This window comes from Chanodichthys erythropterus, chromosome 9 (assembly GCF_024489055.1).
Source record: "Chanodichthys erythropterus isolate Z2021 chromosome 9, ASM2448905v1, whole genome shotgun sequence".
Taxonomy (NCBI): domain Eukaryota; kingdom Metazoa; phylum Chordata; class Actinopteri; order Cypriniformes; family Xenocyprididae; genus Chanodichthys; species Chanodichthys erythropterus.
This window is the reverse complement of record NC_090229.1, coordinates 36,035,845-36,063,741: the sequence shown is the minus strand read 5'-3', so window position 1 is coordinate 36,063,741 and position 27,897 is coordinate 36,035,845. Positions and strand designations below refer to the sequence as shown.

Sequence of the window (27,897 nt, the reverse complement as noted above, 5' to 3'; positions counted from 1 at the left end):
CTTTAGTAGTGGTTTGTGACTGGAAAAACAACATCACTTGGAAATGTCAATTACAAGAGCACCAGGAAGCCCCAGGTAGGTCCAGATAAAACCTGCAGAACAGATTAAACATTTGAACAAGAAGAAGCACTATATGGATTGTTCCAGAAAACACAGTGTGTGTTTAATGACACTGCTCTAATAGGAGTGTGCCTCTAATGGGAATGTGCATTACATTTCTTTGAAGTCTCAAGAATAATGGTGTCTTAATGTGGTTCTTTATAGGACTTTTAATATCTTACCAGAATGAAGACATGTAATACGCTGCAGTAGATGAGCAAAATCATATTGAGCTTGTGAAATTTATTATAACATTTTTGTTTTAAGTTTTGAGTTATGAAGCCATCCATTATCCTTAGTATAAATGACTAAGCTGTCATAAAATCAACCATTTAAGTCAACCATTAAAAAAATAAATTATGTTTGCACACATGCTTTTAAAGTATACAGTTCACTGAACCCATTATTGACATCTGTTACATAACTGTTACTTTGATTATTCCTCTTAAACAACATACCTTTCAACATTAATTCAAATCAAATAATTATTGACCACATATCCAACATAACAGAACATTTGGGAACCGAAACTGTTTTTTGGGTGGACTATCCCTTTAAAAGCTCAAAAGCATAAAAAACAGTGAAGCATGGATGACACTTGACTTTTCCTAAATTTATGAGAACTGGTAATTAAATAGACATCAACTTCAACATGTCCAAATGTCCAGCATGAAATCAGAGGATCCAGGCATGAAATTTTACCAAAGTCCTTATGTGGTAAACACTATTTTTGATTACACCTTTTTCAACAGAACACAGCTGGGTGCTAAAACAGAGGGTTGCAGTGTCAATGTGGGATTTAATTAGGGATTTTTTGAAGGCAATATAATTGGAACGTTTTTCAGTGTCGATAATTATTAACAAATGGGTCTCTGGTGAAGTCCATGTCAACAGATACACCGCCGCGATCGAGTCCATGTGCGAGCGAGTCTCTCTCGACCTCGATATCTGAAGGCACCTCCTTCTTGCGCCTCAGGTTTGCTTGATAAACCTCAGCTCCTCAAACCACCAGTTACTCCTGCACAGGAGAGAACAGTACATCTGAAAGCGCCGTATCGAGATACAGTCACGGACACAGGGTTTGCGCCAGTCATACACGGTAAGATGCGCGTGAGCGGAGTTTCACAATGGGTTTTAATTAGGGGAACTTAGCGAAACATTTGGCGTATTTGTTTCATGATCTTTACAGTGTGGCATTAGGGATTCAGCCTCCTTCAGTTATGGGTGCAGAGGGTCTGAAAGATGTTGCATACTTTCGAAGTCGTACGTGACATTGGAGACTCCGATGATGTTCGGTTCAGATCGGATCAATTGGTCAGTCCTGTCAGTAGGCATGATCATGGTTATGATCATCTCTCTGCATTCTATTCTATTCTATTCTATTCTATTCTATTCTATTCTATTCTATTCTATTCTATTCTATTCTCGTGCACTGTTTTATTCTTTTTTTATATATATTGAAAAATTCTGGTCTCTTATGGTGTTCTGTTATTTTGTTGTCATATTCTATTCTATTCTATTCTATTCTATTCTATTCTATTCTATTCTATTCTATTCTATTCTATTCTATTCTACTGCTCTGACCTGTTCGTATTTGTTCTATTCTATTCTATTCTATTCTGTTCTGTTCTGTTCTGTTCTATTTATTCTGTTTTCCTGTTCTAATCTGTTGTTCTCTTCTGTTCTATTCAGTTTATGTTTTGTGTGTGTGTGTGTGTGTGTGTGTGTGTACCTGGTATTCTCTACTTTATGGGGACCACACGTCATTTTTTTGGCCCCCATGAGGAAAACAGCTGAAAAATCAAAAGATATGAGGATTTTTAATTTATTTTTTTAAATGTAAAAATGCATAAAGTTTCCTTTAATGGGCAAGTTTGAGGGTAGGGTTAGGAGACTATACAGTTTGTACAGAATAAAAATCATGTCTATGGAGAGTCCCCAAAAATGCTTTTTTTTTTTTTTTTTTTTTTTTTTCATAGTTCAGATATGAATATTGGTGTTATTAGCAAAGTATGTTGATCATATGAATTACTACGTCAGCTCATTCTCATTAAAGACAGAAAAGAAATGTTGAATCTCCGTACACCAGAATGCGCTACGGTCACGCAGCCATTATTCATGCTTTTGCATTTATTACTGTGGAAATATGTAAATATCTTTCTCATCTCAAGATAATGGCTCTTTCAGTAAGAGCCAGCCTCTTAACACAAGTGCTTGGCTCTGAAAAAACACACCAAGTCATTTCCATCATGTGAATATTATAAATGCTGGGTATTCAAAACTAGTTTGCTGTGCTCATTATAATTGGGCTATGTTTCTCTTCAGAGCTGTTTCTCTATCATCATAAATGCCTAACAACCCAAGGAATCAAAGACAGATGCAAACAGTGAAGCATCTAAAGCTTTGATTCACATGCGCTGTCTTCACACTCGCTGACGAAATGGGCAAGCGCTGCTTTTTCATTATAAATGTTATTTCACACTCAACTCATTATCACCCGCCAAAGACATGCAAACTAAAAACACCTGTTACATAAGTGGTATAAAGTTATAAATAAGCGTATGAGGAACAAATGTCAGCTATATCTTTTGATGTTAGTTTAAGACTGACTGCAGATCAGATCAGCTTTGGCAAGGTCTGACAATTCGTTGTGTTTGCTTATTACTACAAAAATAGTACCAGTTCTAGTTTAATAATACAGGTTTTAGAGGTCTTCACAGACAAAAGGTTTCAGTAAAACAGGTGGCATGACAAAGAAAAATGTATTCTCATTTCATATGGTTTATCATGATCGTATTTTTCCTCATAAAAATAAGCATACGTAGCCAGATTCATTAGTCATCTCGGCATTGTTAAAAATAGAATGCGTATGTGCATCATCTCAAGAATTCTTTCTTTTTTGAATTCTGAAACCAGTTTTTATTAGCTGATCTCTTGTGACCTGAAATGGATAATTTTTAAAAATGATATTCAAATAATATTTGAATTTTGCTTCTGAGGTCTAGAACGCTTTGACTCAAGTCTTTAAAGGATTAGTTCACTTTCAAATTAAAATTTCCTGATAATTTACTCACCCCCATGTCATCCAAGATGTTCCTGTCTTTTTTTCTTCAGTCGAAAAGAAATGAAGGTTTTTGATGAAAACATTCCAGGATTATTCTCCATATAGTGGACTTCAATGGAGCCCAAACGGTGAAGGTTAAAATGACAGTTTCAGTGCAGCTTCAAAGTGTTCTACGTGATCCCAGACGAGAAATAAGGGTCTTATCTAGAGAAACCATCATTTTTTAAAAAAAATATTAAATTTTTTATACATTTTAACCATAAATGCTCATCTTAAATAAAGTTATTATTATTATTATTATTATTATCTTGAACTAGCTCTCTTCTTCTTCTTCTCTATTAGAATTCCAGCAGTGTAGACACTGCTAAGTGTATTACTGCCCTCCACAGGTCAAAGTTTGAACTAATTGTTATATACTTGCACTAACATACTGTATAACAATTTAGTTGAAACTTTAACCTGTGGATGGCAGTAATACACTTAGCAGTGTCTACACTGCTGGAATTCAAATAGAGAAGAAGAAGAAGAAGAGAGCTAGTTCAAGATGAGCATTTATGGTTAAAACGTACACTTTTAATCTTATTTTTTTAGAAAATGGCAGATTCGTTTCTCTAGATAAGACCCTTATTCTTCGTCTGGTGTCGTTTAAAGCCCTTTGAAGCTGCACTGAAACTGACATTTTGAACTTCAACCATCTGGAGGCCATTGAAGTCCACTATATGGAGAAAAATCCTGGAATGTTTTCATCAAAAACCTTTATTTCTTTTCGACATGGACATCTTGGATGATATGGGGGTGAGTAAATTATCAGGATAATCTGAAAGTCAACTAAACCTTAAAGTCTTGTTCCTTGTTCCTTTAGGTTTTTTTTATCACTGATTTGATGTGCATTAGTATTGGTTAAAGAGAGGTAGTAGCTGTCGGTTTTAGTCTCAAAATAAGGTCTATTAGCCTTCTTGCTAGTATTCTATCTCTGTGAAAACTGAGATGCTATAAAAGTCTGAAAGTGAGATGGCTGACAGAGTGCACCCATGATACACCTTTCATCTCTGACATGTTCAGTTGATGGCTGCCTCTCTGATCTAAAACTAGTTTGTTTGTCTCTCCCTTATCATGTTGAACAGTAAGATTTGAGAAGAGGAAGGAGAACAGGAGCACTGAAGGAATTTTTATAAATTCTTTATATAAAGTGAATATTTTCAAGTGAGATTTTGATCATTTATAATAAGTTTACAAGCATCCAAGGCCAAAAACACTTACATTTCCTCAGTGTCTGAAATGGTTCAATCAAAGATCCGGTCTCTCTAAACCCTTCCTTTCTGAGAGCCTGTTCTGCTCTGATTGGTCCAGTCTGTTGATTGGTTGACCACTAACAGCACGTGTCAGAAACCAAACACTCAGCACTTGATAGACAGTGATATGAACAGTAATGATGGCATCAGTTTTACCATATCTATTTCAGTCCTCATCCTTTGGAAGTGCATCAAAGTAGATTTGCTTTTGCAGTAGAAAACTGCATTTTCTTGAAATGTCAAAAACACGAACCAAACTATTCCAGTCTCAGCTACAACTATGGTGTTTGAGGGTCAAATTAGACATTGTTCACGAGCAGCCAATGAAGACCATAATATGCAAATTTGTTACAAACCTATGTAGGTTTGAGCAGGAAGAGAGACTGGAATTACTGACGACTCGATTCAGGCAGTTCAGAATCAATTCTTTCTTTTGGAAGACAATAACTATATTTATCATGCACTTTGATCATTCACAAACAGCTATATTACACACTACATGAAAGGTCATATATGAAAAAGCGTAACAGGGGCAATTTAAGAATAATCCAAAAAGCATCTGGTTCTTTACTGGAAGTAAAGAGTTGATCATTGACTTAGATTTACTCATCTAATAACTTAGAAATAACACAAAAATTGCTTATTAGTGCAGATTCTTTAATAGTTCCCCTGTAGTCAATAACTTTATCCCTTAAAACTCATCTTTGATCACCAAAATGACACATTTAAACACATTTAAATTCTTCATGCCTTAAAATAGCATGAATGTAACTCTACACCCTTGCTTCAATTATTATATGCGGATCTATGAATATGCAAATTAGCCCCGCCTCCACTGACTCAGAGATCCACTCGGTCAACTTGCTGAGGTAAACGCTGCACAATGGTATCGTTTTTTAACAATGTTGGACACAGTAATTAATTTGATTAGCCCTTTGCTTGACTATGTTATCAAACAGCTGATAATGTGTTGCTAATGCTACACAAACCATGTTCCCGTTCTTCAGAGTCAGACAGCTGCCTTCTAACAATCAGTATCCGTACAAATGCTTTGAACACCTTAATGTCAGTGGAGAAAGACATAGAGTTCATCATAACATCGTAATATACATCATACACCCGCTATATTGCTAAATCTTCATGATTTTTTATATCAACAGAAAAATATACCAAGATATATTCTCTTGAGACTCTCCTGCTGCAGAGCGGTCATTGTTAATGATATGCTAAAGCCCACCGGCACGTTGACATGATTGGTTACAAGGTAGTTTGTGACGTCAGTGATTTCAAACCGTGTTTTTGAGACTGTCTTTGGTTTACTGCAGTTTTAAGGAGAAAATACTGGAGATAGCAATGGTGTTCATATGAATTTGCACATGGTTTGTCTTAAAGCATATTAAAAACACCACATAGACATATAAACAACTTGATTTTCACCACAGGAGGACTTTAATTTTTTTAATGTATTTTTATTGTTTTATTTATCAATTTATTATTAATTTTACATAGTATTACGTAATTTATACATTAATTGTAGTTATTTATTATAATGGTTTATTTTAATTATTATTTTAAATATTTCTTTTTCATTTGAACTTGTTTTTTTTTAAATCGGTCAAAATCCTAAAACTCTCCAGAATCAAGGACAAAATCCCAGATGTTAGCAGTGTCACATTTCTGAACCCCACTGTTTAGTAAAGCTCATGCTGTTTTCCTTCTAAATAAATGCTCAGCAGGCACAGAGACATGGTTAAAACTTGCTGTATTTGAATGCAAATCATGATTTTACCCTTTACAATATAAAACAACTAATGCATTTCTGTCCACACATCACAGCACGCCACTGTTCATTAACTTTAATAAAACATGCATGTTTTTCATTCGACTGGAGCCCTGTAGGTTGTGCCACATCTGAGAACTATCAAAGCTAAAGCTCATCTTGGATCCCTCCTGCTATCACAGGGTGTGTTTGCCCGTGGCAGGCTCTGTTATAAATATAGGCGCTCTTTGCCTTATGCATGCTGATGCACAGGTTTTTGAAGCTTGAGTGTTGGCAAAAAAGTTGTGGCATGTTTTCCATACAGCAATTCTGGAATAACAGGCACTGTCACTTCTGTCTCCAAACACACACCAGGTACAGTTAAGTTTCAGAAAGATAGGCACAGCTTGTGGTAATGTATTACAAGCATAGACTGTAAAAAAATATGGACGTAATGTCCGTGACGTCACCCATAGAGTTCTGAACAGCAGTTTTGAAGCGAAAATGAGGCCGCTGCCATCTTAGCTGCGCGTCACCGCACGTCACTCCCGGATAACTGAAAATGGGCAAAGAGGCGGGATGTAGTTGGAGCCCATGCGACTTGTTGCTGAAACCACGCCCGCCTAGCATATCTATCTTAGATACTATCTAAAATATTAATAAAGATAACAATATCATTAGAGATCGAGAGATGAATCCAATGCGTTGCACTTGGGTAAAATGTCCATTTCAAAACATAAAAAGAACTACTTTTTGTTCATGAAAGCGTTAAATCCATGAAATCTTTATATATTATCCATCGTTTGCATTACATATCTTTGGAATGATTTACTCTCCATCATCGTTCTTCAAGAAAGGAAGCAATCTGAGCATCGTTTATAATGTAAAACTCTATACGTACCAGATATCTATATAACTCCCAAATGTTCTCTCAAACTAATGAGCACGTGTCCAAAGTGTAATTTTTCAAAATAGTGCAGCAGTTTTAGTTATATCCAAGCAGTGCTGTCAGAGTTGTATATCCTCCTGGTTTTGTCATTGTAGTAAATCTCAGTTACAAAACTTTTAGCCAATGCAACGATGATCCAACAACGTGTGTTCTGCATGCGAGCACATGTACACAGACTGACATCTGTCTCGAGTATGCAGCAAGCCATATATTGTATAAAATAATCCAGAAAAAAGGCACAAATACGGCTGAGATGCCAAATTCAGAGGCTGGAATTAGCTGAGGTAACATGACGGCTCACAGACAGCAGCGCAATCCACCTGTCACTCAAGTGACCACGCCCTAATTATGCAGAACTTTAAGGCTTAATATAATTTAAACTAATGAGTTATAAAAAAAATTCACCCCCCTCAGAGTTGTCATGAAAAATTAGGGCAAAATTAGCAGTATAGACCAAAACCAGAGTGTAAACATGTTTTTTTCTGCTGTAAACATTATGGTCAATGAGATTCTGCTTCCTTTTGCAGCCTATCCCTAGCAGCCAGTCGATGAATCGCAGTTTAAGTTACTTCCGTATTGGCTTCACGAGAAACTGGGGGAGGTTTCCGCTTGATTACAAGTAGGCAACTTTGAGTTTCAGCATTACTTCATTTTTCTTTCTTAGTCATGAACTCACGCAGCACCTCTTAAAAATTCATACCTGCACTTCAGGCAAAACAGAAGTCTACAGTCAACAGGGACCTGCAGTTTTAGCTGTTCTCAGCTACTGCGCCAGCAAAGCCCCGAATGAGCTGAGAGCCCTGCTAGGAAATTCATCTTTAGGTAGTTTTTGGGAGCACGGCAGCTGGTTTCTAACAAAGAGATATTGTTAATATAATACCTGGAGAGATCCGTTAGCATTCTCATACATTTCAATACAAGTAGTTCGACTGGCACAGAACCCCTGGAAGTATGAGCTAAAAAAATCTGCTATCTTCTTTCAGAACTTTTTAAGTGAAAATCACCTGTGCTCTAACTGTAACTACTTACATAGTTGACAGGAACATGATGGCCCCCTCTCCAAAATGAATCAGGCACTTGTAAAACATCTACTATAATGGAACATTAAAGGACTAGTTCACTTTCGAAAAAAATTTTGATAAAAAAAAAAAAAAGATGTTCATGTCTTTCTTTCTTCAGTCGAAAAGAAATGAAGGTTTTTGATGAAAACATTCCAGGATTATTCTCCTTATAGTGGACTTCAGTGGCTTCCAAACAGTAGAAGGTCAAAATCATTTGTTTATAAAGCATATACAGTTGTATTTTTTTTTTTAGAAAATGATTGTTTCTCTAGATAAGACCCTTATTCCTCATCTGGTATTGTTTAAAGCTCTTTGAAGCTGCACTGAAATTGACATTTTGACCTTCAACCGTTTGGAGGCCATTGAAGTCCACTGTAAGGAGAATAATCCTGGAATGTTTTCATCAAAAACCTTTATTTCTTTTCGACTGAAGAAAGTAATGGCTTGATGACTGGATCAGAGCATCTCCAAAACTGCAGCTCTTGTGGGGTGTTCCCAATCTGCAGTGGTCAGTATCTGTCAAAAGTGCTCCAAGGAAGGACAGTGGTGAACCGGCGACAGGGTCATGGGCGGCCAAGGCTCATTGATGCATGTGGGGAGCGAAGGCTGGCCTGTGTGGTCTGATCCAACAGATGAGCTATACTCAAATTGAAGTTAATGCTGGTTCTGATCGAAAGGTGTCAGAATACACAGTGCATCACAGTTTTTTACGTATGGTAGATGCATAGCTGCAGACCAGTCAAGGTGCCCATGCTGACCCCTGTCCACCGCCGAAAGAGCCAACAGGAAATGGTCTAACCAGATGTAGTTACGTGAGCCTTGAACTGTAAAAAAAAGGTGCACTCACGTTGTATTTTTTTTCCTTTATCAGAAAGGTAATCTACTAAAATGTGCTAAACCATAACAGATACAGCAAATAACCAGCTAGGCCCACCTAGAAAATTTAACACGTTAAGCTTACTGTTACAACTGTCTGAAATAAGTCAACAGCATATCAGGGCTGACCAGAAGTCTCTTTTCTCCATGTCATCTTTTTGAAAATGGAGGAGTCATGGAGACCGATTCAAGAGCTCTGTGGGGAAGTTGTTTTTGAGGTTTTAACCTTTGTGTGTGCAAGCAATGGTGCATCATGTGCTCTTTGTCTCAGATATTGAACAGAGTGTCTCTGCTTCATTTCAACACACTGTCACAGGAGGAGATTCATTGGCAGAGTCTACAGCATCCTAATTGAAAACAATCAGTGTCCTTTATAGAGGGGCGGTTAGAGATGGGGGCAATAATGAGCTTTATTACCACTTATCAGCCGTATGTGAGGCACATCTGGGCTGAAACTCTGTGATTGATTTACTGTCACTTGTAAGTTAACTGCAATAACCCTTCGGGATCTATGTTAATTACACTTAAGCTAGTTATTTCTATTTAGATGGATTGTCCCATAAAGGGCCGATGGTGCATTTCTTCAAGGGAATGATGAAAATTGCAGCATTTATTTGCCCTCATTTTTTCTTCCCCAAAAGAATCTTCACGCTGCTCATTTCCATAATCATTAATGACCAAATCATTTATTAAATAATGCTGATGCTAGCCCTTGTGAAAAAAGTGTACTCAATTTAAAGACAATTAAAATCTTTAAAGTATATATAAACTGTTCTTGCAGATTATATACCATTAATGAAATAAAAGGCTACTTGAAGAGAGTACACTCTCATGAATGTTTCTCAACACACTTTTTTAAAAAGTGCACTTTGTAATAATGTCAAATTAAAAGTTTTTCTTTAATGCAAGTTTTAACGAAGTACACTTATTTTGATGTGGACTTGCATATACTAAAGCACATGTAAAATACTTGATTATCATTTTAACTGTAGTATGTTGTTTGATATTACATTTAAAGTTAATATATTTTAAATGTACTAAATTGCAATTTCCTTCTTACAAATGTTTAATTACAAATATATTTAAATACATGATACACAAGTTTCAATAGAAATGACACAGAAGTATATTTTAGTTTACCACTGATTGTCAGTCTGTTCGGCAGCACACTTTTACCATATTTCAAACACAATCATGAAACTACCTTTAAGTTCTACTTAAGTATGTCAAAAAAGCACCAAGTTAAACTATTTGCATCAAATATAAATTTAAACTATAAGTGACATGCAATCAAGTGTCTGAAAACATTACACTCATTTCACACTTAAGTATAGTGATGGTTGTGTTCTGTTACGTAGACTTTTATTTTGACATTATGTTTTGTTTCCATTAGTTCCTGTTTCTCTGTTCTGTTTAGTTTCGGGTTCCATATTTACTCATTACTCCCATGTTAGTTACCCATTACTTTCACCTGTGTCTCATTTAGGCTGCATCTAAAAGCTGAAAAATGCTGCTTCAGCAGGCAGGATACAGAGGTAGGAAGGCACTAAGTATCACTTCCTGTCTCCTGAGATACCTTCATCTGATCGATTTTTGAAGGCAGCATAGTTGTATCCTTTGCTGCCTTTGATATCCCACAATCCTGGGCTTTCCATTCTGTGACACTAAAAAAATATGGCGTCTTAAAGTTGCTGTGATAAACAGTTGTGTAAATGTACATTTTTTACCTACTTTTTCACCTTTGATGTCCTTTCTACCAAGAAATTAGCATTGGGGTAATTCAGTATTCACATAGTTATCACCACAGCACCCCATTTTATTATAATACTATTATTAAAATATTATATATTATTATATTCTATTATATTTATGTGCATAAACTGACTTACATGGGTTTGTTTATTTACGTATGTATTTGTGTGATGAAAGTGAAAGTGATCTCAAGGCGAGGGTCTCCACAAAATCCGAACGAAAGTGGTCACAGAAGATGCATTTGAAACGCGTGATAATACCTGGTGTAACGGTGGTGTAATGTGTCCTGGCTGACCACTTGTTGGTTCACTGAAATCGCATCTTAATACCAGATGGAAACAGGCTTTCTCTCTCGCTTGCTCGATTTCCGGGATATTGTTTATAACTTGCGCCTGTCAGGGAGCAGCTATCAATATGCAGGAGACTCCCGGATCTTATGAGAAGTGGCATGTCTGTGTTACGCTGCCTCAGAAGTCTGTCAGAAATCAGTTTCATTGCATCATACAACCAAGCTTTATAATGGCAGTGAGAGGGATCAATGAGTATGAAGCTGAAGAAAGTGCCTCCATTTATTCCACATCCATCCATCATAAACATACTCCACATGCCTCCCGGGGCTAATAAAGGCCTTCTGAAGCGAAGCGATGCATTTTTGTAAGAAAAATATCCATATTTAACAAGTAATGAAGTAAAATATCTAGCTTCTACCAGACCGCCTTTTGTATTATGCTTACACAGAAATTGTAAAACTCTTGCAGTTCAAAAAGCTTACGCTACATCCTACGCCTTCCCTATTCAACTTATGGAAAAAGCTTAACTGATGCGACGCCAGTTCCATTTGTTTTGTAACTTGAGTATGGAAAGTGGTCTGGCGGAAGCTAGATATTTTACTTCATAACTTGTTAAATATGGATTTTTTTTTTTTTACACAAACGCATCGCTTAACTTCAGAAGGCCTTTATTAACACCCCGGAGCTGTGTGGAGTATGTTTATGATGGATGGATGTGGAGGGAAGCACTTTCTTCAGCTTCATACACGTGACCCCTGTTCAATGCCATTATAAAGCTCGGATGCATCAGGATATTTATTAATATTTCTTAGATTGTGTTCATCAGAATGAAGAAAGGTGAGTAAAGCTTGGGCTAGTTTTCATCTTAAAGTTGAGTAATCCTTTAAGAATAAGTACACTGGATAACTGAATAAAGCATATGTAAAAAAGTTGTCTCAGCCAATGGAACCGCTTTGAGGTCCAACGGGGAAACGACTCGGCAGAGGGAGAGAATAAACTCCGGCCTCACCGTGTGTGTGGATTCAATGAGAAAACTACAGCATTCTCAAAATGACAAAGTCTGCAATCATAAATCAATTTAAATGCACATAATCTAATGAATTATTCATTAATGCCAATCACAGCTATCATTGTTATGGTGATTATGTGATGGCTCAAGCTTTATGCAATAATTGCATCTGGTGTCTGCTGTTAAATGTCATTTGGCTGTTTGAATGCAGAATTACACTCGCATTATTTCTCTCCTGTCCAATCAAAGCCTCGGGTCATTCGTTTAAGGATGTTTCCCTGACTTAAAATACTTTCTTCAGTAGGGTGTCTCATTTGTAATTTTAACTTTTAAAGACTGCTAATGAGTGTGCCCTTTTTTCCAGCGGTCATGCAGTGATGAGTAGACTCGGAGACGGACTGTGAAGGCAATTTCTTTGCAATTCTGTTTGCTGCAGTTTAGGTTATTAATTGTTTGGAATATTCATATTGTTTAAAATAATGTATTTACTATGATTGGCTAAGTATTTTCTCAGCCAAATGAGAGACAGGCCAAAGAGAAAGGATTTATTTTTCTCCGTAGCTGTATGTATTTGAGCTGTACTGAAGTTTCACTCTGGCTTGAGGAAATCAGATGGGTTTAACACAGCAGGATTCTGCTCATAATTACATTCCCATTGTTAAACCTCACTGGCTTATTCATCACCTGCCAGTGTGCTTATATGTGCAGGCTCAGTAACTATTACTGCAAAGCCAGAGCACTTTAAGAAATCATCAAGAAAAAATGTGTGAGACAGATGGAGAGAAGGAGTGCTGCTGCAAGTGCTGCTTTAATTATCAGGTTTTCTGCTCACATTTTTTGACAGAGTTTCCCAGTATGGATGTATGTGTTTTATGCCCTTGTGCAAGTACAAGACTTTTGGAGCAACAAGTGTGTTGCTCGGTGGCACTTTGGTGCAGTGGGGATTGAACGGTAGCATCCCTGCGCTTCCATAAGAGTTTCATAACAAAGTTGTATAACATCACGTAAGCATCTCTAGTCTGTTCCAGTTCTGTGTCAGTTACTGAGGATGCACCAATAAAGATTATTATTATATAGTTGCTTATTTTTAGTGTTCTGAACAATAACCGATCTGATGGCTGATATACATTCAATAAATAGGCTATTGTTTATTATTATTCATAATTTATGACCTGCTTTTAAGAGAAATGTAAAAAAAAAAAATTCTGCTGTTTTTTTTTTTTTTTTGTTAGTAGCCTAAACGTAATATATGATGCATTTAAAAAAAAGAAAAGAAAAAAAGACATCACAATAAACATTAAATAAGCAAACAAAATTAAACATTGACTTAAAGGTGCCCTAGAATCAAAAATTGAATTTATCTTGGCATAGTTGAATAAGAGTTCAGTACATGGAAATGACATACAGTGAGTCTCAAACTCAATTGCTTCCTCCTTCTTATATAAATTTGTTTAAAAGACCTCCGAAGAACAGGTGAATCTCAACATAACACCGACTGTTACGTAACAGTCGGGATCATTAATATGTACACCCCCAATATTAGCATATGCCAGCTCATGATTGAGGCATTACACAACGGCAGGACGTCTGGATGTGCACGGCTGAATCATCAGACTAGGCAAGCAAGCAAGAACAATAGCGAAAAATGGCAGATGAAGCGATAATCAGTGTTGGGGAGTAGTTAACTACATGTAGCGGCGCTACTAGTTTAACTACATTCTTCAGTAGCTTGTATGCAGTTCAGCTACTTTTAAAACAGTGTAGCTTTTCCAGTAGTTAACTACATTTTCCGGCAAGTATCGGTGTAGCGCGACCAAAAGCTACAAGCTACATTCCAATTTACGTTCTGACGAGCTCATTCATGAAGCAGCACTTCAGATCACGAACTAAAATTGTGTATTACTGCCATCTATTGTTAAATCACGCATTTTGTGGCTTTATCAGTTCGAGAAGAGATCTTCTGATTATGTAAAGGGCAAAGCATCCATCAGTTGAACAGAACACAAAATCGAAACATAGCTTAGTGCGCTTATCACACGGCAAAGGCTGCTCTAATAGGTTGCTCGGGTATGAGAATGTTCACATGATTCGCGTCTCAAAGCTTCATCACTGCATGTGCTGTGAGTTTAACCTGTATTTTTCCGTGTATCCAATTTAAGTTCTGGTTCGGTTTAAGTGCAGGTCCATTTCCAGAATCAAATCATTAGAGGTGCTTCTGAAATAAGTGAGGGTGCTATAGTAACTTGTAGATGTAATGTGTTAACACCGTAATAAGAATAGCAATATATACAGTGAGACATTTAAGATTTTAAGTCATTTTTCAAATAATTGGAAAAGAATTTCAAAAATATTGATACAAAAATTCTAATATTTTTCTAGTCTGCATTTACATTGCTTATTCTCATTGCATATTTTTGTCCCGTGTTATGGTTATGGTAGCAATTTTAAGTGTGAATCCTGCATTTATATGTAGAAATCACTTCTGAAACTGCAGAGTGCAATTGGTGGTCGGTCCTCTCATACTATTGCATGATAAACAAAACTTATATTAAAATTCTGAATGTATTATATATAAAGCATGCAAAGAGAGTCTGTGTCAGATATAGGCTACATTTGACTATTGTATCTTTTGATATAGTTTACAAAATAAAACAGTACGCTTTGAAATCATAATTGTAATGCATTGCTTTGTTTTAAACCCAATACATCTTACTTAAACATTCTTCATTAACAGTTATCCAGTTATTTATAAGCTATGTCATTAAAAAAAAAATAGTTTCAATGTAGCTAGCTACTTTTTGTTAGTAACTTGTAGTGTAGCTAACTACTTTTTCAAAAGGGTAGCTTGACTGTAGTTTAACTACTTTAATTTATGAGTAGCTTGTAGCTTGTCAAACTACAGTTTCAGAGTAGCTTCCCCAACACTGGCGATAATAACTGACATGATCCATGATATCATGATATTTTTAGTGATATTTGTAAATTGTCTTTCTAAATGTTTCGTTATCATGTTGCTAATGTACTGTTAAATGTGGTTAAAGTTACCATCGTTTATTACTGTATTCACGGAGATAGCTGTCGTTATTTTCATTTTTTAAACACTTGCAGTCTGTATAATTCATAAACACAACTTCATTCTTTATAAATCTCTCCAACAGTGTGTAATGTTAGCTTTAGCCACGGAGCACTATCAAACTCATTCAGAATCAAATGTAAACATCCAAATAAATACTATACTCACATAATCTGACGCATGCATGCCGCATGCATGAAGAACACTTTGTAAAGATCCATTTTGAGGATTATATTAGCTGTGTGAACTTTGTTTATGCAATGATAGAGTCAAGAGCTCGGGAGGGGGCGGAGCACGAGATTTAAAGGGGCCACAGTCTGAATCGGTGCATAGTTAATGATGCCCTAAAATAGGCAGTTAAAAAAATGTATTAAAAAAAGCTATGGGGTATTTTGAGCTGAAACTTCACAGACACATTCAGGGGACACCGTAGACTTATATTACATCTTTTAAAAAAACGTTCGATGGCACCTTTAACATTGATCAAACGTTTTTAGTTTTATTATTATAGTTTTAAAAAAAACAGCAAAGCGCTTTAATAAAGACTTGTTTTCACGTCTCCTTGCACAATATTATGTTATGACCTCAAAACACTTTTTACCATAGTGCGCGATTTGTAAACGAATATATTTTGGACTTTGCATCGCTCAACCAGCTCCATATGTTTCACTTTTCTGACATACACTTGCTCGGTAGCTCAGCTGATACGGAGTTGTACTTAAAACGAGGAAGCCTTGGGTACAAATCCCGTGAAAAAGGAGTCTCGGTAAAAGAGCTCAAAGATGAGAGATCAAAACAAGCTAAAACTTCACGATTATGGATGCTTTTTATGTCAAGTTTGCTTTTGTTAAGACTATCGGGTAGGTTTATTTCAAATAAGAACTGCAGTGATTCGTATAAAAACCAGTGTCATAAAAACATTCATGTTTATCTGTTCCGGCAAAAAAATGAACATGCTTTTAGCGCCACTCAGTGGACATTTCACATAGCTGAAACTGCAGTGATATGTACGTATTGGTACGTATTTTGCGACTCATGAAAACAGTCCTATGGGTACGTTTTACTAATGAGACCAGGCTCAAAAATGAAAATTCTGTCATTAATTACTCACCCTCATGTCGTTCCACACCTGTAAGACCTTCGTTCATCTTCAGAACACAAATTAAGATATTTTTTGATGAAATCCAAGAGTTTTTTGGTCCCCCATAGAAAGCAACGTAATTACTATCATTTAAGGTCCAGAGAAGTAGTAAAAAATTAAAAAAGAATTTGTTAAAATTCAACATGACTGCAGAGGTTCAGCCTTAATGTTATAAATAAAGTTGTTATTGTTGAATAAAGTTATTTTTGTTTTGTTTTTGCACACAAAAAGTATTCTCATCGCTTCATAAAATTAAGATTATACCACTGCAGTCATGTCGACTAATTTTAACAGTGTCTTTACTACTTCTCTGAATGTTTTGATTTCCTTGCTTCCTATGGGAGATTAAAAAAAAAAAAAACCTCTCGGATTTCATCAAAAATATCTTCATTTGTGTTCTGAAGATGAAGGAAGGTCTTACTGGTATGGAACGACATGAGGGTGAGTAAATAATGACAGAATTTTCATTTTTGGGTGAAGTAATGCTGCCTTCATGAACTATCAGAAAATTGATAATTCCTACTTCTGATGTCGTGATTACGAGCTCATCACATTCAAATGGGAGGATGTTCATGTGCAAATTTTTACCTAGGAAACTCACATTAACGATAATTCCGAGAGCATGTGAAGGCAGCATGACCCTTTAATTTGTAAAAAGCCATTATATTATTTTGACCTATTAAATAACATTTTGGTTTGTGTCTAAGAAAATATATTGATTAAAAATGGCCTTTATAATAAATAATCTTTTTACTTTGTATGTTTTTTTTTTTTTTTTTTTTTTTTTTCCCATTGGATAAGAAATATTTTTGATTAATATTAACTCAAAATTTAAGGTTTGAGTCAAACCATAAATATAATTTAAACAAATAAAAATAAATAAATTTGGCTGTAAGCAATAAAAAATGTTTTTTTTTTAAGTTAGTCCAAAGTATAATGTTTTTCTTTTATAGATAGATTTGTGAAGTCAAATCATATTCATGTTGTTGTGTTGTCTGGATAAGATTCCTCTCTAGTAAAGTTACTGAACTGAGTGTCTGTTATTATTACAGTGTTGATATTTATATATTTTTTTCACTGTTGCTGCATTAAAAATTCATAATACAAGCTGCAATCAGAATTAAAAAAAATTTTTATTATTATTTGCCTGCTTGTGATGTATTTGCCCTTTTTGGGGTGTTAGGTAGACTGCCAAAAAAAAGAGATTTACCAGAGAATGTTTCATAATTCACTACTTTTGTGTTGTATGTGCTGAATACAAAGAGGGAGATGAAGAGAATACGTTAAAGTAATGAAACGACTAGAGTCAAAAAGAGCAGAACAAAAGAAATATCAAAGAAGAGAAAAAGACGCCTCTGTCTGTCCCATTTCTCTATAATAAGAATATTTTTGTGAACAGAAAGATAAGCACTCAGTTTTGCTTTTAACACAGATCACTTGAAAAGGTCTAGATTTTGTTCCCATTTATGACAATGTGTTTCTCAGTTTTATGTGACTGTACGAGACAGGGACGTCATGCACCTATTTTTAGCATCTTGCCACTAATTTGCGTGTGTGTGTTTGAATGAAATGAGGGGTGGGTACACAGCAAAATCTCCAGAGTTAAATCCGCTCTGCTCAGAGTACATATGGTCCCTCTCTAAATAGTGTTAAAATAACACTAAAGCAGAGTTAAAGTTAATGAGATAATTAAGCAATTAATTAAGTGATGATTGTGAATTAGTGATGAACACCTGCTGTTAACAAGCAGAATCACTGAAGAAAAGAGAAACACAAGAACAACAACTGACTTCAGTCACAGCCTTATTAATTGCTTAATTATCTCATTAACTTTAACTCTGCTTCAGTGTTACTTTAACATTATTTAGAGAGGGACCACACTCAAAAAAATGAATTGTTGGATTTACTTAAAAAAATAAGTGTCAAGTGGAACCACGCAACAATATTGAGTAATTTGTACAAAAAAAACTATTTAGTTGAATGAACAAAAGAAATTTAAGTAAAGCTGACAAAATTTAAATGCAAATCATTTGAATGTCACTGTTACATAATATTTATATGTGCAGTTTACTTAATAATGTTATGATGATTACGTAAGGTGAACACATTTTTTTTAAATAATCATTTAAATAAAAAGGATACAACATATCCGAATGCAGCCCCTCACCCCAAAATGCACTCAAAAAATAACTAATTGAACAAACTCAATTGAATTGAGAGCAGGAATTTCATCCTATAAACTAAAAACATCTTTCCCTTTACTGAAAAACACATAAAATAACACTTTAATCCCTAAATTTACTCTTCTAATGCAGTCTCTTGCAAAGCATGCTGGGAACTATGGATTATGTCAACAATATTGGGTCTCATTCATGAAACATTCGTAAATATACGAGTAAATATGTGAGTGATTTGCGCGTAAACAGACTTTCCCAAAAACTCTCCTCCTGATTCACAAATACTTCGTAAACGTCAGAAGTGATAGTGAAATGTGTGTGTGTGTTAATGAATTCCAATCAGTCGTAAATGGGACGCGCGTGCATGTTCATTCTCAATTACCATAAATCCCGCCCATTAAATCCGACTGACAACTATATATGGGCATCATATTATGACACCAAATGAAGGATTTTGGCCATTTTATAGGAAACAAGTTCCATAGTTTGCCCAGCCCTATTGAAATCAATTCATTATTTGATTAAAGTGCTCCGTTTGCAGATGCTATAGGTGCGTTCAAACGGCCTCGTAATTCTTGTAGTTACAAGATTCTAGCTTGTAAAAAGCGTTCACATCCTCGTAGAGTTCGTAATTACAGTTTGTAAGCTGGGAGTTTTCTGAAAGCTCCCACATGTAACATGTGGCCACTATACCACCTGACCGCTGTAGATTCATTTAGGCGTTGATAGTGGTGCCATGGAAACGCATAATTTCCAGTCCAAGGACCAAAAGGACGTGAACAGCTCCGAATATAACATCATTTCAAGATAGCGGTAAATACAAGGTGACATGAACGCAGCTTATTACTGGCTCTCACAACAAAAGTAAAAAGAAAAAACGTATGTGATTACTTTATATAATATTTTTTTCAAAATGCTGTAAATATGTACCTTAAGGTGAATTAAAAAGCAGCCTTATTAATGAGCAAAACGTTCGGATGTTAAACGCACTATTTACGCGTGACTGGGAGCAGGTGTAGATTTCTTTCGTACCAACTAACATTTGGAAAATACGAACATTTTAATGAATCCGAAAATTTACGCCAGAACCACTTTACACACGATTTACACAAAAATTCGTTCTGCTCTTGTTTCATGAATGAGACCCATTGTGTGCATTTCACACAGCAATGTTAAGTTGACTGAACAAACACTTACTAAGTAAAGCTTACAATACTCAATTTTAGTAGAAACAATGCAGTTAAATTACGTTCATGTAGTTACATGAGTTTTTTAAGTAATGTGAACAAGGGTGGTTTGAGTGAAACTAACAACAGTGAAAGTTCATTTTTTGAGTGCATATGTACTCTGAGCAGAGTTAATTTAACTCTGGGGATTTCACTGTGTAGATGATGCAACTTGATTGGACTGAGCAAATGTAGATTTTTTTTATGCAACAGCATTTTAGAAGAACAGTTGTTTTGTTTGGTTTTACCTATAATCACGAAATTTAATAATCACAAATTTCTCTTTTTGGACATGCATTCAAAATATCTAAGGGAGCAAATGCCCCAATTTGAATGAATCCAAGGGGGGGATTTCATATTGTTGTCATGTTTTACAACTTTGGTTTTTCTTCTGATCTTGAAAGCTATTTTTTTTTATCATTCTGTCCACAGGTTTCACAGATCATCAGTTCTGTGGTATGCCAGAAAACAAGATGAGACAACTCGGAAACTAAAAGAAAATTGGTGTTGGGAAGGAGCAGTCTTCGCTTGACATTTCCACTTCATTTTCTCACTTCCCTGGAGAGTAAGCCAGACAGAGTGGTCATCATACATTTCAAGAGACACAACTGCAACTGAGCAGCGATGGAGCGGTCTCATCTGAACAACAGCTCCGGGTCTTGGTTATTAGAGGATCCCGTCTGTCCAACCTCTCTCAGCAGCACCACTTTCCTTATTGTAGCATACAGCACCATGTTAGCGGTGGGCCTGGTGGGCAACACTTGCCTGGTCTTAGTCATCACACGACAGAAAGAGATGCGCAACGTGACCAACATCTTCATCGTAAACCTCTCATGCTCCGATATCCTTGTTTGCCTGGTGTGTTTGCCCGTCACCATTATCTACACCCTAATGGATCGCTGGATTTTGGGCGAAGCTCTGTGTAAGGTGACGCCATTCGTCCAGTGTATGTCCGTCACGGTTTCGATTTTCTCCATGGTTCTCATCGCCTTGGAAAGGCACCAGCTCATCATCCATCCCACCGGTTGGAAGCCAGTCGTCAGACACTCCTACCTGGCTGTAGCGGTTATCTGGATCGTAGCGTGTTTTATCTCCCTTCCGTTCCTTTCCTTCAACATCCTCACAAACTCGCCCTTCCACAACCTCAGTCTTCCCTTCAACCCCTTCAGCGATCACTTCATCTGCATAGAGCAGTGGCCGTCTGAGGGCAACCGGCTCACTTATACCACAACGCTGCTGCTGTGCCAGTACTGCTTACCGTTGGCGCTCATTCTAGTCTGCTATTTCCGCATATTCCTGCGTCTCAGCCGGCGTAAAGACATGGTCGAAAGGGCTCGAGGTGGACGGCAGAAAAAGGCCAAAGGCTCAAAGCGAGTCAACGCCATGCTAGCCTCAATCGTAGCAGCTTTCGCCCTCTGTTGGCTGCCGCTGAATGTTTTCAACACAGTTTTTGACTGGAACCACGAGGCCATTCCCGTATGCCAGCATGATGCTATTTTCTCAGCTTGTCACCTCACCGCCATGGCGTCGACATGTGTCAATCCAGTGATCTATGGGTTCCTGAACAATAACTTCCAGAAGGAGCTGAAATCGCTGCTTTCCAGATGCCGCTGCTGGGGGCCGCCCGAGAGTTACGAGAGTTTCCCTTTGTCCACGGTCAGTACGGGCATTACTAAAGGCTCCATCCTGAGCAATGGCTCCACTAGCACTTACCAACCGCACAAGAAAAACAGTTTGGAACAGAAAGAGGCCGTTTAATGTACTAGAAGACAATTTTTACGTTTCTTCAAGCACTCAGAGATGGCTTGAGAACACTGTCAGCCAATCTGTGCAAGTTTCATGACTGAATTTGAGGTGCAGAATTCCAATTTGGACAGTGAAAGTCTGTGATATTTCAAGATTTAAAGATGTCCACTTGTCTTCTTTTAACACGGAAATGGTCTGAAACATATAAGGAATGGTTAATTGTTGCTGGGATCTGCAGATGAGGACCAAGTAAATTGTGTTGATGTTTTAACCACTGCTGAAATGGCCAATTAAACATGTTGGTCTTGTGCTCATTATATGGTGAGTTCTCAATGGCACAGAAAACTATTTTCCCTATTTAGAGCAAGGTTCTCTCTCTGAGACGTTATAATGAAATACTGAGTGAAGGCCTTTTCTTCTCACTGTCTTTGTCCAGGTTAGGCCTGTGGAGGAAGTATATGACTTAGTAACAGCAAAAGACATGAACTATTTAGATTCTTGTCACTATTAAATGGATAATTCACTTAAAATACACATTCGGTCATCATTTACTCACCATTGTGTCATCTGTGTGACTTTTTTTCTGCTGTGGAACATAAAAGTAGATATTCTGAAGACTGTGGTTGTCACTCTTTTCGTGTAATTGCAATGAAAGTGGACTGAAGCTGTCAAAAAGGACAGAGAAACACTATAAAAATATCCTAAACCTAGATCGTATGACCTGTGTGCTTTGTCCCAAGTCTTCTGAAATCAAACAATAGACTTGACATGAAAATTATGTCATTATCAACTGAAAATCTTCCCCGTAGTGAGCTGTTAATGACTCGAGATCCAGATCGTTATGTTTTGGAAAATGGATCAATCAGACTGCCATTTTGATCCATTTGGATTCAATGTAAACATCTGATTCAAAATAATGATTCATTCTCTCATAAATTCTTTGAATATGCTAAAGGAGCGCTAGGGTGGATGACTTAAATTTCTGTCTGTTTCTCATTTGGCGTCACAAGACCTGAAATACAGCACATGACTCATTCGGACCACTTTTCTGATACTTTTATAGTACTTTGTTGTCCCTTTTGAAGCTTAAAAGCTTGAATCCAAATTTGTTGCAACTGCATGGGAAAAAAAACAACCGTTCTCCTTTTCTGCTTCATAAGGAAAGAAAGTAAATTGTATGGAAGCTTGTTTTTGCCATGGAATAAAAGATAATTGTCACTTTTTATCTCGCAATTCTGACTTTGAATTGCGAGATTTAATTCTGAGGGAAAAAAGACTGACTTTTTTTCTCAGAGTTGCGAGTTTATATCACACAATTCTGACTTTATAACACACAATTGAGATTTTATAAAAGCCATATCACAAGAAAAAAAGTCAGAATTGCCAGATAAAAAGTCAATTACCTTTTTTATTTTTTATATAATGGCAGAAACAAGCTTCCATAAATTTAAATTTGAAACAACACGAAGGTGAGTAACTGGTGACACAATTTTCAACTATTTCTTTAAAGGAAGGTGCAGAACTAGCAATATGTGTATAATGTGTACATTTGAAACACATATAATAGTTATAATCCAGCACCATGACTATATAAGCACATTGTGTCATTGATTAGGATTAGAATGTCTGCTATTTTTAAATTGATATGTACTATAATTTACACATTTTGTTGCTCTGTGTGACAGCTGTAATGTGTTTCACTGCTCTAAATATTAGTCAATATAAATACGCTGTGTCCTTCTTTTGTCAAAGCTATTCCAGTGAATTATAGATTAAGTTCCTCATTTGTGCTTTCACAGAGGCTCAAAACAAAGCAAAGTGCATGCAAATAATATCTGTAATATGTATATGTGGCCAAAACATCATATCATTTTATTTAGTTATTAGAATAATAACACTTTGAAACACTCTGCAAATGTCAGATGTCTAGTCACATGTTGGAAATGATCCTTTATTTGAAGTTTCTGGGCTAGTATTCCGGTCACTAATTTACAATTAAATTGGATTACGATTACTAAATTGCCACTTATCGTACCCTTGTGAAAAAGAAGTGTGCTTAACTGTATTGAATGTGAACTTGTAATGTACTTTAAATTGTAAAAGTGTATTTTTAAAACAACTGAACTTGCAGTTACTATCAATTAAACAAAAGGCTACTTAAGTGCACTTGAAGTACGCTTTCATGCTGTTTCTTAACATACTTAAATACACTTTTGAAAAGTGCACTTTGTAATATCAAATTAGAGGTTTTGTTTTAAATTAGCTTTTAATCATCATGAATCACTAAATTCACATCATTTTGTTGTGCTTTAAAGAAGTACACTTATTTTGATGTGTTGACTAACGCACATGTAAAGTATTTGATTATAATTTGAATTGTAGTGTGTTCATTAAAAATTTTCTAAATTGTAACTTCATAATTACAAATGTGTAATTACAAATATTTTAAATACATGACCTACAAATTTAAATAGCAATGACATTAAAGTCAGTAAATTTATCAGTAGTGTTTATATTTCAAAGACAATAGAAGTATTTATGAAATTACATATAAAGATGTACCTAAGTCCTACTTAAGTGGGTCAAATAACACACAAAATGTAACATAAGTGCAAATTATAATGTATATTCATTTAATTCCAATTAACATGCACTTAAGTGTCCTAAAAGATTACATTCATTTCAATATATTCTTATAAAGTCTACTTTTTCCAAGGTATGCTAAAGTGTTCTTTTTCACAAGGGTATACTTCGACATGGATATACACTAATATTTATATATATTTATATATTTTTATTTATATTAGATATTATACACTAATATCTTGCCATCCTTATGTTTTTATACTTTTGAAATACCTTTGAAATGCCTGTTATCTGTCACTGTATTTCCAACCATAACATGTTGTTATTGCCCTGTCCCAAATGACACCATCAACCCTCGCAGTCCTCATAGTCAATGTTTTGGCGACATAATGCCACATAAGCTGCTAAAAAGTAGCCTGCTGTGAAGGCTTCGCAAAACGACACATAGTATCGTACTAAATCATGAAACATGACAAATGTGACACCTTGACAAAAACTAGTGCATCATTTGGGACAGGGCCTAAGTTCTCACTGATGATATCTAGCTTGATATTAATCAAATATTTCCTCTCTGTTACAGTTCAGACCCCAGAGAAACACGGCTCTTATTATTTATTAAGCAAAGCTCTTAGCACTGAGAGCACATTGACTAGAGTTTGTTTGCTTTTTTCACATGCCGTGTAGCTCTACATGCTTACTTTTATTGATTTTATTCATTGTGTTTTGCTGAAATGTTGTTTTTAAGGCCTGACTGAATGGGACGTTTTATGCTTTAACTATACTAGCTTGAGTTTTTCAAAAGCATGGTTGCATTGAGAGTTTCTGAAGAGTGAAAGGCATTAATGTGTAGCCATAAAAACACTGTAACCATTCACCTGGAAAAGTTTAAACATTCAGTCACCATTTAAAAAGATATTTATGGTGTGATACAGTATATTTCAGAAGCATCAACTCTTGGTGAGTAGTTTTCCTCTCTCTGTTTCTCTCTCTCTCTCTCTCTCTTCTTTTCAAACATTGGAGGGTCAGTTATTGGAAAAGCGGACAATGTGGGAAGCCTATATTTCAGCAATAGACCTTTAGAAAATTGCTTGGAGGTATTTATGTGAATCAATATTTTTTTTTCTCATTTTGCTGGCCACAATAGTGGCGTGTGCCTGAGGTCAGCTGGCTGTTTAGCATTAAGTTGGTATCTGGACAACTCGCAATAAAGCATTTACAACAGACCTACCATACACACAAAGTCATATACGGCAGATTTCCATTCGTGAGGCTGAAATATACAGTATAATAACGCTGTTTACAAACCCAGTGAATTATTCAAAAATCACCTGGACAAATCAGCTCTCAACATTATATGCACCTAATTTTATATTATAACACAATACTAAATGTTCTTTTATATGTCATTGAGCACTCACATCTGTATAATTTGTTGTTCAGGACAAAGGAATGTGTCATACATAGCTTACAGAAATCATAATTCATGCAACATACTCAACAAGATTTAGTGTCTTAAGTAGTTCTACATGATCTGGAATCATTATTTGACTCATTATGGCCTCATTTCATAAGGAGAACCAAAGTCCTATGAGTGTCATTTTATTTTCTAGTCAAGAAAATTCAATTAAAATTCTGCCAAGCATGTGCTTTGGTTTATGAAGAATAGATGGCCATCTAATGTTCTCTGAAGTATTCTCAACGGTGTAGTCATTTGTACATCATTCATGTCATTGGATATTTGGTAATGATGTACATATAAAAAGGACCAAAGTTTATATCGAACTTCTATTGATGTTTTTCCTCAATTCTTGAATGTATACTTTCATGTATATTAAAACTTTTAACCTCTCTATATCTTGCACTTCTTTTGTGTTTGTTAATGCATGTTACTCATTTCTGAGAGCAGCTGATGCTTAACTTTAAATATGCTTTAAGTTTTGATCTGTTCAGTTAATGTTTGTAGATCTGCAACAGACACAGCACAGAGAAAGAGAGAATGAATGAGCTGAGAGAGAGAATGAATCCCCATCGTATCTCACCATTAAGTGCCCTACAGTCTTTAGTCTCTTTGTAAATTTTTCTCCATGTTGGTATTAATAGAGGTTGTGTTAGCTGATCTTAAGCCAAATTCACTTTTATCTTTCTCACACATAATAAATTATGACTGAAACTCAGGGCAGAGTCCAGAGATTATAGTCCAGAGATAATAATGAATTTCTCGGACATTATGACTGAGTACACAATGGTATAAATTTTGTCAGTCATGTCAGTCAACATTTAAATGAACTGCTTTTGTTCAAGCCAAGGCAAAAATATGATGGAATCAACCCAACGGCATTGGGTTACACCAGTGGAAGTCATTAAATGCTTTAACAAAAGCTTAATAATGTAGAAGTTCTCACAGAATACTATTAAATGAACAGATCACAGATTATATTATGAATGACTATGTTCTTAAATATTTCTTATCTTGCCATATGAAAAGTTTTTGCACATAGTGACATATATACTGTATCACTATTGCTCATATACAATGGGTACGGAAAGTATTCAGACCCCCTTCAATTTTTCACTCATTTTGCAGCCATTTGCTGAAATCATTTAAGTTAATTTTTTTCCTCATTAATGTACACACAGCACCCCATATTGACAGAAAAACACAGAATTGTTGACATTTTTGCAGATTTATTAAAAAAGAAAAACTGAAATATCACATGGTCCTAAGTATTCAGACCCTTTGCTCAGTATTTAGTAGAAGCACCCTTTTGATCTAATACAGCCATGAGTCTTTTTGGGAAAGATGCAACAAGTTTTTCACACCTGGATTTGGGGATCCTCTGCCATTCCTCCTTGCAGATCCTCTCCAGTTCTGTCAGGTTGGATGTAAACGTTGGTGGACAGCCACTTTTAGGTCTCTCCAGAGATGCTCAATTGGGTTTAAGTCAGGGCTCTGGCTGGGCCATTCAAGAACAGCCACTCCTTCATTATTTTAGCTGTGTGCTTAGGGTCATTGTCTTGTTGGAAGGTAAACCTTCGGCCCAGTCTGAGGTCCTGAGCACTCTGGAGAAGGTTTTCATTCAGGATATCCCTGTACTTGTCCGCATTGATCTTTCCCTCGATTGCAACCAGTCGTCCTGTCCCTGCAGCTGAAAAACACCCCACAGCATGATGCTGCCACCACCATGCTTCACTGTTGGTACTGTATTGGACAGGTGATGAGCAGTGCCTGGTTTTCTCCACACATACTGCTTAGAATTAAGGCCAAAATGTTCTGTCTTGGTCTCATCAGACCAGAGAATCTTATTTCTCACCATCTTGGCAAACTCCATGTGGGCTTTCATGTGTCTTGCACTGAGAAGAGGCTTCCGTAGGGACACTCTGCCATAAAGCCTCGACTGGTGGAGGGCTGCAGTGATGGTTGACTTTCTACAACTTTCTCCCATCTCCCGACTGCATCTCTGGAGCTCAGCCACAGTGATCTTTGGGTTCTTCTTTACCTCTCTCACCAAGGCTCTTCTCCCCCTATAGCTCAGTTTGGCCGGACGGCCAGCTCTAGGAAAGGTTCTGGTCATCCCAAACGTCTTCCATTTAAGGTTATGGAGGCCACTGTGCTCTTAGGAACCTTAAGTGCAGCAGAATTTTTTTGTAACCTTGGCCAAATCTGTGCCTTGCCACAATTCTGTCTCTGAGCTCTTCAGGCAGTTCCTTTGACCTCATGATTCTCATTTGCTCTAACATGCACTGTGAGCTGTAAGGTCTTATAGACAGGTGTGTGGCTTTCCTAATCAAGTCCAATC

The 27,897-nt window shown here is 36.3% G+C and overlaps 1 protein-coding gene across 5 annotated transcripts; it reads left to right on the top strand.

Annotated features, from left to right (window-relative positions):
• On the top strand, positions 1 to 25,944 carry npy8br (neuropeptide Y receptor Y8b). Of its 5 annotated transcripts, none has more exons than XR_010896026.1 (3): positions 1,036 to 1,198; positions 20,201 to 21,835; positions 24,681 to 25,944. XR_010896026.1 is itself a non-coding variant. In XM_067395465.1 (3 exons), the coding sequence occupies exon 3, from the start codon at positions 20,393 to 20,395 to the stop codon at positions 21,524 to 21,526; it is 1,134 nt and encodes a 377-aa protein (XP_067251566.1). In that variant the 5' UTR covers positions 1,036 to 1,198; positions 10,587 to 10,635; positions 20,201 to 20,392; the 3' UTR covers positions 21,527 to 25,944. The 5 variants fall into 5 exon arrangements, 4 of the variants coding, with proteins under 4 accessions (XP_067251568.1, XP_067251566.1, XP_067251565.1 ...); XM_067395465.1 differs by adding an exon at positions 10,587 to 10,635 and having other exon boundaries at positions 20,201 to 25,944; XM_067395467.1 differs by lacking the exon at positions 1,036 to 1,198 and adding an exon at positions 1 to 75 and having other exon boundaries at positions 20,201 to 25,944.
• The last annotated feature ends 1,953 nt before the right edge of the window (positions 25,945 to 27,897 follow it).

Coding starts and splice junctions, on each gene's coding strand:
- npy8br (XM_067395467.1), top strand. CDS start 20,393: ATGGAGCGGTCTCATCTGAACAACAGCTCCGGGTCTTGGTTATTAGAG.